Source organism: Scheffersomyces coipomensis (genome assembly GCF_036884675.1).
Source record: "Scheffersomyces coipomensis strain NRRL Y-17651 chromosome Unknown DFJ63scaffold_1, whole genome shotgun sequence".
In the NCBI taxonomy this organism is placed as follows: Eukaryota; Fungi; Ascomycota; class Pichiomycetes; order Serinales; family Debaryomycetaceae; genus Scheffersomyces; species Scheffersomyces coipomensis.
Genome location: NW_027042892.1, coordinates 1,202,437 through 1,214,877, shown reverse-complemented (window position 1 = coordinate 1,214,877; position 12,441 = coordinate 1,202,437). Strand labels below are relative to the sequence as shown.

General features: G+C 32.0%; 8 protein-coding genes across 8 annotated transcripts; 5 read left to right on the top strand and 3 right to left on the bottom strand. All coding sequences in view use genetic code 12, as the record gives it.

The window, feature by feature from the left end:
• Window positions 1-8: 8 nt before the first annotated feature.
• KAR3 (Kar3p) lies at window positions 9-1,262 on the bottom strand (the record flags this gene model as incomplete). Its single annotated transcript, XM_064904605.1, has 1 exon — window positions 9-1,262. A coding segment is annotated over one exon (1,254 nt), but the record flags the coding sequence as incomplete, so codon positions are not given.
• Window positions 1,263-2,296: 1,034 nt separating this feature from the next.
• On the top strand, window positions 2,297-3,169 carry RRP15 (Rrp15p). The gene has a single exon (XM_064907622.1). It carries the CDS (start codon window positions 2,346-2,348, stop codon window positions 3,087-3,089), a length of 744 nt encoding a protein of 247 aa, XP_064764729.1. The 5' UTR covers window positions 2,297-2,345; the 3' UTR covers window positions 3,090-3,169.
• Window positions 3,169-5,060, top strand: DFJ63DRAFT_22372 (uncharacterized protein). The gene has a single exon (XM_064904212.1). It carries the CDS (start codon window positions 3,404-3,406, stop codon window positions 4,922-4,924), a length of 1,521 nt encoding a protein of 506 aa, XP_064764728.1. The 5' UTR covers window positions 3,169-3,403; the 3' UTR covers window positions 4,925-5,060.
• Window positions 5,061-6,553, top strand: SGT1 (co-chaperone). The gene has a single exon (XM_064904213.1). The coding sequence runs from the start codon at window positions 5,196-5,198 to the stop codon at window positions 6,381-6,383; it is 1,188 nt and encodes a 395-aa protein (XP_064764727.1). The 5' UTR covers window positions 5,061-5,195; the 3' UTR covers window positions 6,384-6,553.
• Window positions 6,554-6,803: 250 nt separating this feature from the next.
• GLO2 (hydroxyacylglutathione hydrolase) lies at window positions 6,804-7,571 on the top strand (the record flags this gene model as incomplete). The annotated part of the gene is made up of 1 exon (XM_064907353.1): window positions 6,804-7,571. The coding sequence occupies one exon, from the start codon at window positions 6,804-6,806 to the stop codon at window positions 7,569-7,571; it is 768 nt and encodes a 255-aa protein (XP_064764726.1).
• Window positions 7,572-7,648: 77 nt separating this feature from the next.
• DFJ63DRAFT_283385 (uncharacterized protein) lies at window positions 7,649-8,422 on the bottom strand (the record flags this gene model as incomplete). The annotated part of the gene is made up of 2 exons (XM_064904716.1): window positions 7,649-8,028; window positions 8,131-8,422. The coding sequence occupies 2 exons, from the start codon at window positions 8,420-8,422 to the stop codon at window positions 7,649-7,651; spliced, it is 672 nt and encodes a 223-aa protein (XP_064764725.1).
• A 446-nt stretch (window positions 8,423-8,868) lies between these two features.
• Window positions 8,869-10,082, top strand: TIM23 (protein transporter). Its single transcript, XM_064904214.1, has one exon. The coding sequence runs from the start codon at window positions 9,315-9,317 to the stop codon at window positions 9,990-9,992; it is 678 nt and encodes a 225-aa protein (XP_064764724.1). The 5' UTR covers window positions 8,869-9,314; the 3' UTR covers window positions 9,993-10,082.
• SMM1 (Smm1p) lies at window positions 9,972-11,845 on the bottom strand. Its single transcript, XM_064904215.1, has one exon. It carries the CDS (start codon window positions 11,462-11,464, stop codon window positions 10,172-10,174), a length of 1,293 nt encoding a protein of 430 aa, XP_064764723.1. The 5' UTR covers window positions 11,465-11,845; the 3' UTR covers window positions 9,972-10,171.
• Window positions 11,846-12,441: the final 596 nt, after the last annotated feature.

The window sequence follows — 12,441 nt, the reverse complement described above, 5'->3', positions numbered from 1 at the left end:
CTTTGTTGTAATTTTGTACTGTTGACCTTAGTTGCGAATCGAAGAGAGTTAACTGTTTCGCTGAAATTCTTTTGGGATGGGGAAATATTAACAAACATTAAAGTTTTAGAATTACCACCCAAGCTATGTTTTAAGAGATAGGTTAACTTTGAATTTCTATAAGGGATATGTTGACCTTTGTTATTTTGTTTTTGACCTAATGAATAAATAACATCACCCAAGCATGATAAAGATTTATTAATGGCTTGAGTTTCTTTCAATCTATCACCTTTAGCTTGAGAAGCAACTAATCTTTCTGATCCAGCTAAATCAATTAAATTCAAAGTACCCTCTGAAGTGATTTGCTTTTCAGCGTTAACACCATGTAATTTAAATATGAATATAAGATGTGATCTAGATGATCTATCATTGGATTTAGTGAATGCAGTTGATCTATTGTTAGTGGCTTTACTCAAAATACTATTAGCATGTGCTTCAGAAGTTATCTGAATGGTATGGATATTAGTAACTGTCGTTTTCGCTTCAATATCATCATGTTTGATTTCATATTTTAAATTGGCATCACTTGGAGCTAACAAATCGACTATATTCTCATTATATATTTCAATAAATTGACCCCGAACAGTATATTCCCAACCCTTAGACTTCAACTCCTCAATATCTGAAAATATTTTACCAAGCGATAATGGGATCATTCCATCTTGGGGATGTGACATTGTATAAGTTTTTCCTGAACCAGTTTGACCATATGCAAACACACATACGTTATAACCATCCAATGAAGATTGAATCAATTGTGAAATTTCTTCAAATATTATTGGATTATGCGATCTGGAATTGAATACTTTATCAAATTGAAATGTGTAAGAATTACCATTTGATTTCACTAAACTATATGAGTTTGACTCCATATCTTGTCCATTTGAAATGGTTAATTCTTGATTTGAATTTTCATTAATTTCATCTTCAGTAACTTCAATATTAGAAAGTTGTTCTAACTTGTCTTGAATCGGCCTTATACGACAGAAGACACGGATATTTCCCTTTAGTTCCTGTAATCTGTTATGCAAGTTTCTCCTTCTATGTTCATAATTAGAAAGAGATTCATTAATTCGTTGAACTTGTAAATTATACTCCTTGATTCTGTTGGACTTATTCAGTATGCCAGTTTTTATCTCATCAATTTGAGACTTTTTATTAATGATATTATTCTCCAATAAGGTAACCTCAGATTCCTTAGCAGCAAATTTAGCTTCCAATTGCAGGAATAATGAAGTGAGTCTAACTTTCGAATTCAGTAAGTCTTGCTCCAATAAGGTTTCAGAACTCTTCAATTCTTTAGTTTTACTTTCTCTTTCGATTTCTTTATTAAGTAACTCATCTTTGAAAGATCGTATACTGTCATCCAACTTCATATTTTGTTGTATATGTTTCTTATGATATTCCTCTTTAAGTTTTATTAACTTTCGATTCAGTTCTTGATCTTCTAGTTTAATAGCATTCTTTGTATCATTCAATTGTTGTACCATTGAATTCAATTTCTGTCTATATTCCTGTTCACCTTTAGTTATAATCGCCTCTGCTTCTGCAGTATATTTTTCTTTAATCTCATTTACCCTATTATTATGATCTACTTGAGCAGACTTCTTTTCCATGCTTAATTTCTCATGAAGTCTTTGTAAAGATGAATATTCTAACTCTTTCATTTCTTCAAGTTGGCTTTCAACCAAGTTAAGTTCCTTCTTTAGACTAGAATACTTTTCATCCAATTCATAATGGTTTAACTCATGTTCTTCCTTTTTTGTTATGAGAGTCGATACTTTTGATCTCAAATCCGAAAGTCTCTGTCTTCTATCACTTATAACTTCTCGTTTCCTTAAGATAGCAGTATCTTCAAAATCATTAAATTGGGAGTATTTGGACATTGAATCAATGCTATCTGAGATTTTCTTTAGTCTTTTAGCTGGTGGTTTTTCATCTTCATAGTTATGAGTTTTTGATCTGTTAAGGTTCAGAGGGGATGAACTCCCAAGGACAGAACGATTGACCAGCATCCTACCTTACTCTGAATGATAATTGATTGACCTTATATCTGTTACAATCATATTGCAATTTGTAAACAGTTCTGAATCGGTATGTTTTCATTTCTGCGCAACCATGTCGCATCAAAACATTGCGACATTGTTTGAACGAGACATTTTATTGCTGTTCCTGTATATTGAATAATTTTTTTTTGTAAGTTAGAGTCTTTAGATGAGATGGTTAAATATATATTTGATTTAGTATATAATAGCTTGATTTAAGTATCTATCTAACTAGTTATAATTAGAATATACATAGACACGATGGTAGTGGCTCTTAAGAAACAAAAGTTGAACCATTCAACAAAAGGAAAGGCTGCTCCTATAACGAAGGCTAAAGTAACCATACAAGAAGAAGAGTCTGAAGAAGAGGAGGAAGAAGAACAAGATGATGTTGAAGAAGAAGACGACGATGAAGAAATAGAAGAAGATGACGATGAAGATCTCGGGTCAAATGATGAAGTCGATGTCGCAGATGTATCATCATCTGAAGCAGACAGTGATGAAGATGATGATGATGATGATGAAGATGATTCTATTCCTAAATTGAAAAAGAAAAAGAACTTAGATGATGGTTCTGCATCATTTGCTAATGCTTTCACTGCTATTATTGGTTCTAAATTAAAAGCTCATAATAGGAAAGATCCAATATTGGCTAGAAATAAAATAACTTTAAAAAAATTAGAATCTGATAAACTTGAAAATAAAGCCAAGAGTGCCTTATTAAATGAAAAGAAACAATTACAAGATCAATTCAGAGTTAGAAATTTATTACCATCTGCCAATGAACCTGAAAAAGTTAGAGAAGTCTTGGAACATGAAAAGAAATTAAAGAAAGTTGCTCAAAAGGGGGTTGTTAGATTATTTAATGCTGTGTTATCAACTCAAATTAGAACTAATCAAGAAATAAGTAAAGAAAAAGTGGGTAAAACTAAAAAGGAAGAATTAATGAATGAAATATCAAAAGAAAAGTTTTTAGATTTAGTTCAAGCTGCTGGAGATGTATAAATTAACTTATGAAGTACATATAATTTTTTCATAGCATATCACCTGTATATTAGTCGTAAATATAAGTCATCAAAAGTAACACGTCTGTGGGGTTCCTATATCTTTGTAATTATAGTTATAGTTGTAGATATACTGTTTAACGGTAGCACTTCCAAATTGGTATAGATTCAAATTGCTCGGAAAAATGAAGTCGTTCCTCCACAAACGGTAATACACCAAAGAACTCCGCATTTTTATTATTCATCAAAATTCAATTTGATTCCCATAACCTCCCGCCTGTGAATGTAATTCTTCTTCTTTGGTTCATTGAGTCCATGCCTAATTCAATAACCTCACAAGGTAGTACCCAAGTCGGGGTACAGACCCAAACAAAGGCAGAATCATTCAATGTGACAGTGGTGAGTAGTAGGCCACCATTGGCTACTATTCAATCGAGTGCAGAGATTAGACATATGGTCAATGAAGAAGTGGGGATAATCGAAGTACTTCCAGATCAACAATCTCCATTGGGGAAGATGTCCATCTATAATCCTCCTAAAAACTTTGCCAGATTAGTGGTTTGTGTATTATGGTGCTTTAATGTTGGATTCAGTGATGCTGCTCCTGGGGCATTATTACCCCATATTGAGAAATATTATGGTACGAATTACGCTGTTACTTCATGTATTTGGATTAGTAATGCAATGGGATTTATTGTGGTGGCAGCATTATCTCATAAGATTCAGCCTTGGTTAGGTAAACGAATGTCAATGACATTTGGTTGTTTTTTAAGTAGCATTATGTATGCAATAGTTTCCAGTGGAACTGTGTTTCCAGTAGTTGTAATTGGATTCTTCTTTGGTGGAGCCGGAGTGGCAATTGTATTATCTCAAAGTAATGTATTCATTGCAAGACTTGAAAAAGCATCTAAATATTTATCATTCTTTCATGGATTTTATGGTATAGGAGCTACAATTTCTCCATTACTTGGAACATTAATGGTAAGTCATGGAGTTCCATGGCATTACTTTTATTTAATCTTATTAGGATTAATGATTACAAGTTGTGCTTCGTTCTTCTGGACATTTGAAGGTGCTGATGAAGATTTAAAACCATGGGATATTGATGAAAGCAATAACAATAATAATGATGGTAATATGGCAGCTATAGAATTAGAACAAATTGGAAGTTCAGAAACCACAGATGATCCCGTTCGTAAATCTAATGATATGAGTCTAATGGCTGATGCATTAAGAAATAGAGTTACATGGTTAATTGCATTTTTCTGCTTATTTTATCAAGGTTCAGAAGTCTCTATAGCGGGTTGGATTGTTTCATTTTTATTAGATTATCGTCATGGTAATCCAAATACAGTGGGTTATGCAGCTTCCGGGTTTTGGGGTGGATTGACTATTGGTAGATTACTTTTAGCTCGTCCATTACATGTACATGTTGGAGGTAGAAGAAGTGTTATTATTGTATCCCTAATTGCCATTATATTAATGGCATTAGTATGGGCCATTGACAATATATTTGCTGAAGCTGTTCTCGTTGCTATCGCAGGTATATTCATAGGTCCAAACTATACGTTATTAATTGCTTACACTGCTCTGGAACGGTTATTACCCCGTAAGATCCAAGTCATATCATTAACTATCATGACAGCCTTTGGATCATCAGGAGGAGCATTATTCCCATTCTTAGTAGGGTTATTATCAGAAAAGGTTGGTACATTTGTAGTGTTACCTGTTTTCATTGCCCTTTACACATCGATGGTAATCTTATGGATTTGTTTACCTAATATTGAAAATAGATCAGGAAATAATAAGCAAACACTCTGGGATAAGTTCTGGTAGAATAGAACGATTTAGCATAACAAATTTCTATAAAACTAAGGAAATTTATAGATAAATGTACATAGTATAACAAAGATCTTGTGCAGTAATATACTTGTAGGTGCTACCACGCACGCGTAAAAAAATTCTAGAAAGAGCATAACAGGCAAAAAAAAAAAATGATTTCGTGGAAATTCTAAATTTAAGGTCAAAGAGTATAAATTGGGGACTGATCCATTCATATTTCAATTCATTCAAATATCACTTTCTCTTCATAACAATTATCAAAACCATGACTGTTGGAAGTGATATTAAAAGTGGAGAAAAAGCCTTGGCTGAAAGGGATTATCTTGGAGCCATTGGCCATTTCACATCAGCTTTAAAAGAGAATCCTACTGCTTTTCAAGCATTACTTAATAGAGCTAATGCTTATACCAAATTAAAAAATTATGAAGCTGCTACTAAAGATATTTCAGCTGCTTATACTACTGCACAAGAAAAGGGAAGAAGAAATGATATTGGGTTATGTTATTTCAGATTAGCTAATATTTATTATTTGGAAAAGAATTATAAATTAGCTGTAAGTCATATTAATAAGGCTATAGCTTTGAATGGTACTGATCCAACCTATCTGATTTGGAAAGCTAAATTTGAAATGGAATTAAAGAAGAATCCTCAACTCGTAGAAGTTAATGATGAAGAGGAAGAAGATGGATTTGCTGTGATTAAAAGTATTGAAGAAGAAGAACCTGAAAAAGAATCCAAGATTGTACCATTACCAACCACCACCATCACATCTGATCCAATTGTTAAACCCATTACCGACAAACCATCCACCAGTATTGATGTTATTAACCAACAAGCTCCATTAAAAATCAAAATCAGAGAAGATTGGTATCAAACCAATGATACCGTTATCGTTACTATTTTCGCCAAGGGAGTTAATGAAGATAAATTACATATTGAATTTGATTCTCGTTCCGTTCAAGTTTCATTCCCTACTGTTTCAAGTTCTGAATATAGTTATAATTTAGATCCATTATATGCTGAAATTGATGAAACCAAATCATCATATAAAGTTTATGGAACTAAATTAGAAGTTAAATTAGTGAAGAAGGTTGCTAAGAAATGGCCAACTTTAGAAGGGTCAGGACAAGATGACACTACAGTTATTACTTCATCTGAATCATCCACTACCACTAGTGATGTTAAGAATGCTGCTTTAACTTACCCAACCTCATCTAAGAAAGCCATCAATTGGTCCAACTTTGCGGTTGATGATGTGGAAGAAGAAAAGAACGATATGAGTTTTTTTACTGATTTGTATAAAGATGTAGACGATGATACCAAGAGAGCCATGATGAAATCATATGTCCAATCCAATGGGACCGTCTTGACTACCAATTGGAAGGAAGCTAAGGATAAAGAATTTGAAACTAGTCCACCAGAAGGTATGCAAGCCAAGAAATGGGATACTTAAAAAAATGGTAAGTAAATAAGTAACGATCTCTATTTCAAAACCAACCCCCTCCTTCCAAATCTCAATTGATTCTATAATTATTTAATTTATATACGATTTTAATGTACTATTTGTTTTAGCTAATTTGGTTTAGTTTATTTATCATCGGTATGTTCCGGTATCTACTCCGATAATAAAAATCTCACGACATACAAATATACGGAACTGTCAATTTTTTTTGAGGGGTTGGTTTGTGTAATTAGTAATTAGTAATTATGAATTATCAACAAAGCAATTTACGCCATTGCAATTGATCAATTGTGTTTCAACATCATATATATATACATACATCAACAGTGAATGATCTTGTATAATTCAATTGTTAAACCAGGGTTAAGAAATTTGAAAACATCATCAATTATTAAAACATTCGTTACCAATATGCATATTGAATCGATTCCTATGAGATGGGGAAGTGGCAATAATTATGCTTACTTATTGATTGATACACCTACCAAACACGCATGGTTGATCGATGCTGCTGAACCTGAAGAAGTCACTGATTATATCAAATTACATAAACCTAATTTTGAATTGAAAGCGATTGTGAATACTCATCATCATTATGATCATGCTGGTGGTAATAAAGATTGGCATGGGAAATATCCTGATTTACCTATTATAGCCGGTAAAGATGCTGCTCATGTTTCATATACGCCATCTCATAAAGAAGTGATTGATTTAGGAGATGATTTATCCATTACGGCGTTACATACTCCATGTCATACTCAAGATTCGATATGTTATTATGTAGTTGATTCTAAAACTAAAGATAAAGCTGTATTTACTGGTGATACACTTTTCACTAGTGGATGTGGGAGATTTTTTGAAGGTACAGGGGAAGAAATGGATCAAGCTTTAAATCATATCTTAGGGAAATTACCTAAAGAAACTAAAGTATATTCAGGTCATGAATATACTGCTTCAAATGTTAAATTCTCCAAAACTATTTTAAATAATGATGCTATAAAGAAATTAGAAAAATTCGCTAATGAAAATGAATATACTACTGGTGTGTTCACCATTGGTGATGAATTAGAATTTAATCCATTTATGAGATTACATGATCCAATCGTACAAAAGAAAACTGGATATACTACATCAACTGATGTGATGACTAAATTAAGAGAATTGAAAAATAGTATGTAGAAGAAGGAGAAGATGTTGATTTTATAGGTTTGATTTTTCTGTAATGTTTATTAAATATATATATATAAACTATGTTGTCATATTCTTACGAAATCAGGTTTTAAATCATCATTAATCCATAATTCAGGTTGCCATAATTCAATAAATTCCAAATCAAAATCAGATTTCCCCATAGCGAATTTTTCATATTCTTCAAATATCCCACTCATACACCAACCTTGTAATAATTTTCTCATTAATCCAACTAATAATCCTGTCCGATGTTTCCCCTTATTGGAATGAATCAATATAGGGAAACAATTCTTATTTAAGAGGAGTTGTAACGCTTTCGTCAATGATTCTTGAGCTTGTCTATGTTCTTCTGGTTTATTAAATGGTTCTTGAGATGATTCAATTAATAAATTATGAAATTGAATATCAGTAGTGGATATCCATTGTAAATAATTAGCATAAATATCTCCTGTACCTTTATCTTTATCCTTTGATTTAGATTTAGATTTAGATTTATCTTTATCACTATTACCATCTTTCTTCTTTTCTTTCTTTGGTTTCTCATGACCTAAATCTCCCAAGTATATAATAGTTTTCAATCCTAATTGTTCTAAAAATGGATAATTTATCGGCATGGGGAATCCACTTCGATATATTCTATCTTCAACAAGAGAGAAATTCAAAGGTGGTACATATTGGATTTGAGGATGATACGTTATTAATACCGGATTATTATTATATTTTTGATATATGTCATGTTGTAAATCCTCTTGATCTTGGTCATTGATTAACGTGAGTGTTTTACTTGAGCTTGAAGTTGGTAATGGTGTTATAGGATATACTATCTCTGAACTACTCATGATATGATATGAAATGATAAATCTATATGGAATCGGTTTATATGGGATGGATAATATGGAATGATGTAAAGAATGACTGATTGAAACTGATAGTTAATGCTGTGTGGGATACTTTTACGATTGGTAATGACTCTTGTATTGAACTGAACCTACACGAATAATGACCTCTTTCACTTATACAAACATGAGGTTCAAACCTAAGCTTTTAAACTGATTAATTCATACTTCATTTGATAAAATTCCCTTTTTTTTTAATTTATCCATTTTTGGTTAAAATGGGCTATATGCAGGAAATTATACTATAATTTTAACTATTAAGTTAATACGGACTATAATAGTAATGAAAAGAGCCAATAGAAACCTACTGTTAATAATGGTTCATGAAAGTACTACAGTTTCCGATTGAACAAAATAAAAAGTAGTTAAATGAATAACTAATAAATTTCAAATCAACTCTAACTCACATGACTGACTAAAGAGCTCATAAGACCTTTTGGAAATAACCTGTAAATAACACTTAACCTGTAAATATCTTAATTTACAAGTTACCTCATCATAACCTGTAAAAAAAGATCAATCATTCACCAAAAGAAAATAAAAAATAAAAAAAAAATTTGAACGGTAAAGATTTTTCACTTATCCCAAAAAGATATATATTGGATAATTATTACTATTTAGTATTTGACTCCCCTTCATCATCTTGGTATAAGGAGAGGATATTCATCATAGTGGGTTTGAAGAAGGATAATTCATAGATTTCATATATATCCATATATTGCATGCTCATTCTATTCATCGAGGATATATTGCCATCTCAACTCTAACTTAAATTGATTACCATCAACATAATAATAATAATATCATATACATACATATAAACACATCACACATCATGTCTATGTCTTGGTTATTTGGAAGTTCCTCATCAGCCAGCTCTACCACACCTGCATCAACATCTAGTACTAATGACAATAATAATAATGACAGTTTAAAACAATCACTTGGATTTGATCCTGCTCAAGTGACTGATGTTTCAAATATATTAAAAACCCCGGGATTATTCGATTCTGCCAGATTACACCCTTTAGCTGGGTTAGACAAGGGGATTGAATATTTAGATTTAGAGGATGAACAATTGAATAACGTTGAAGGATCACAAGGGATAATCCCATCCAGAAGTTGGAGTGATGATTTATGTTATGGAACTGGAGCTGTTTATCTTTTAGGATTAGGATTTGGAGGACTTTATGGAGCTCAAGAAGGATTTAAAAATATTCCAAAGGGGGCACCAGCTAAATTACAATTAAATACTATTTTAAATCATATTACCAAAAGAGGTCCATTTTTAGGTAATTCAAGTGGGGTTATTGCTATGACTTATAATATCATCGATAGTACATTGGATGCTATAAGAGGTAAACATGATGATTTCAATTCCTTAGGTGCTGGTGCTTTAGCAGGAGCATTATTTAGAAGTAGTGCTGGAATAAAACCAATGTTTATTTCTTCAGTATTAGCTACTGGGGCAGCAGGAATTTGGTGTGGTGCAAAAAGATACTTACAATATTAGATTATTGTTGTGATCTTTCTTCTTCTCTCTTGATATATACGTTAATTTATCTGTACATAAATCCTTTCTATTTAATCATTAGTATTATTTTTTCCATACGCCTTTTTTTTAATATAATATATACATAATTTTTAAAGTCTATTAATCTATATGTTCCTAATCTTGTTGATGGGATCAGTTCATACATTGACAGATGTGGTACTTTCACTAATCCTACTCTTTTTAAACATTGATCCCATATCTTTCCCATTAAGTTCAACCTTGACATCATCATTTCTTCTCTTTTTACTCTTTTTCTGATCACCACCACCACCTCCATTTCTCGGATCAATCACCACTGGTTCAATCACAGTTTCAGAATCCTCATAAGACTTAATCAATGGTTCCCATCTTGATTTCCTCTCCTTTAAATACTCATCAAATTCTTTACTATCTTTATAAAATTTAGTCATGGTTAAATCCCTTATGAAAATTTTCGAAAAAAATTTATCCTCCTTTAATTCATCCTCCTGTAATAATTCCTCCATAGCATCATAGGTCTTACATTTAGCAATCTTAGCATAATAAGGAGATTTTCCTGGGACTTGATTTAAAATCATATATTTCGTATTAGGAAATCCATCTTGATTCATCAATTTACAAATGTTAAAAAACTGACATACATTTTTATATTGGAATGAAGGACCATGTTTATTAAACACGGAATAATTGGTTTCGGCCGATTCAGCAATCATTCCTCCGATTCGATCATTTTGTAATGTGGTTTGTAAATGTTTGAAATCTTGATATGATAATAAACCTCCATTGATGATCACTGATATTCCTTGTGATTGAATGTAAGGGATGAGTTTGGGTAAGTAATTCCAGATTATATCTTGACGGTTTCTCATTTGTCGTTGACGACAATGGATGGTTAAATTATTAATCCCGGTTTGACATATTCTTTCAATGAGAGATCTTGTGGTTTCATAATCATCTAATAAACGGATTTTACAACTGATGGATTTTTGAAATGGTTTACCTACTTTCTCTACTAAATCTCGTAAGATTGAACATAATAAATCAGGAGTAGATAATAAAGCAGCACCCATTCCGGAATGAATGGAGAAATTCTTAGGACATCCACAATTTAAATCAATTCCATCTACATCATGAATCACTTTTAAACTTGCTTTGACGGCTAATTCAGGATCAGCACTACCTAATTGTAAGATCAATTTACCTTGTTCTTCATTGGGGAGAGTTCTGAACACGACAGATTGCTTATGACGGACATTTTGAGGATCATTATAAATATAATCAATAGTATTAAGTTGAGAATTTATGATTCGAGTAGTTTGAATTAATTTCTTATCCACTAATTCTGGTGTCCATACTATATCTGCCCCATTTCGAAGAGTAGCTAATCTCATCGGTAGTTCTCCACTCCGAACCATGGGAGCAAGACATAATTTACCTGAGAAATTTATCATCCCGTATTGATAATTATTGATGTGATGTGGGTATACTTGTCTGAGGTCTGTACAGCTTATGAATTTTTTTTTTAAAAGTTAAATTTTTTTTAATGAGGTGAGTTATATGCAGGGATAGACCCAAAAAGTAACAAGATATAATTACATACATTAAGGTTAGTGTAGAATAAGTTAAGCACTAATATATTGTAAGTGAAAGAGTGGAGAGTGGGGGGTATAATACGATATACGTGGTTGGAAAGTATGATAACATGATCCAACAGGGGGAATTCCTTCCATAAGGAGTAACATATCCATTATTACGAAGGGAGTACACGATAAAAGGTCAAGCCAAGAAAGAAAGAAAGAGAATTAATAAGGAAAAGGACAACCATAGACTAGATGATCAAGTGTACATATCGATATTATTTAATCATACAATAAGACTCATTATAAAATAATGAAAGTCCAAGAAATGAAATGATTTAATAATAATAAGATAGAATAGAATAGGATAGCTATATTCGTAACTGACATTAACGTACATTAAGCAAAATATGATCCACTCATTTTGAGTGAGCTAAGATTGAAAATTAAGATAAGCGAAGGAAGAAGAAGTGAAGTGAAGTGAGTATATGATGGATTAGGAAATAATAAAGATTATCTCATGACGCAAGGTATGAACGCCTTTATCCATTATATCCACCTATTTTCAAATCCCACTGTTGGAATAAGTCAAAGTTAAGTCAAGTCAATCCCGCCTGTCAATTCAATTCAATTCGTATGAGTTATAGAGAGAGAGAGAGAGAGAGAAAGCGGTTGGAAAGGCTGAAACAGTGTGCAGGACATTCCTGCATAATGTCACAAGAAGAAAAAGTTTTTTTTTTTTTTCTTTTTCTTTTTTTTTTTTGGTTTCTGTTTCTGTTTATTTCAGATGATGATTTCTTTTCTTTTTTTAAATATTTTTACTTAATTCGGATAATATTACTGTTATGGAA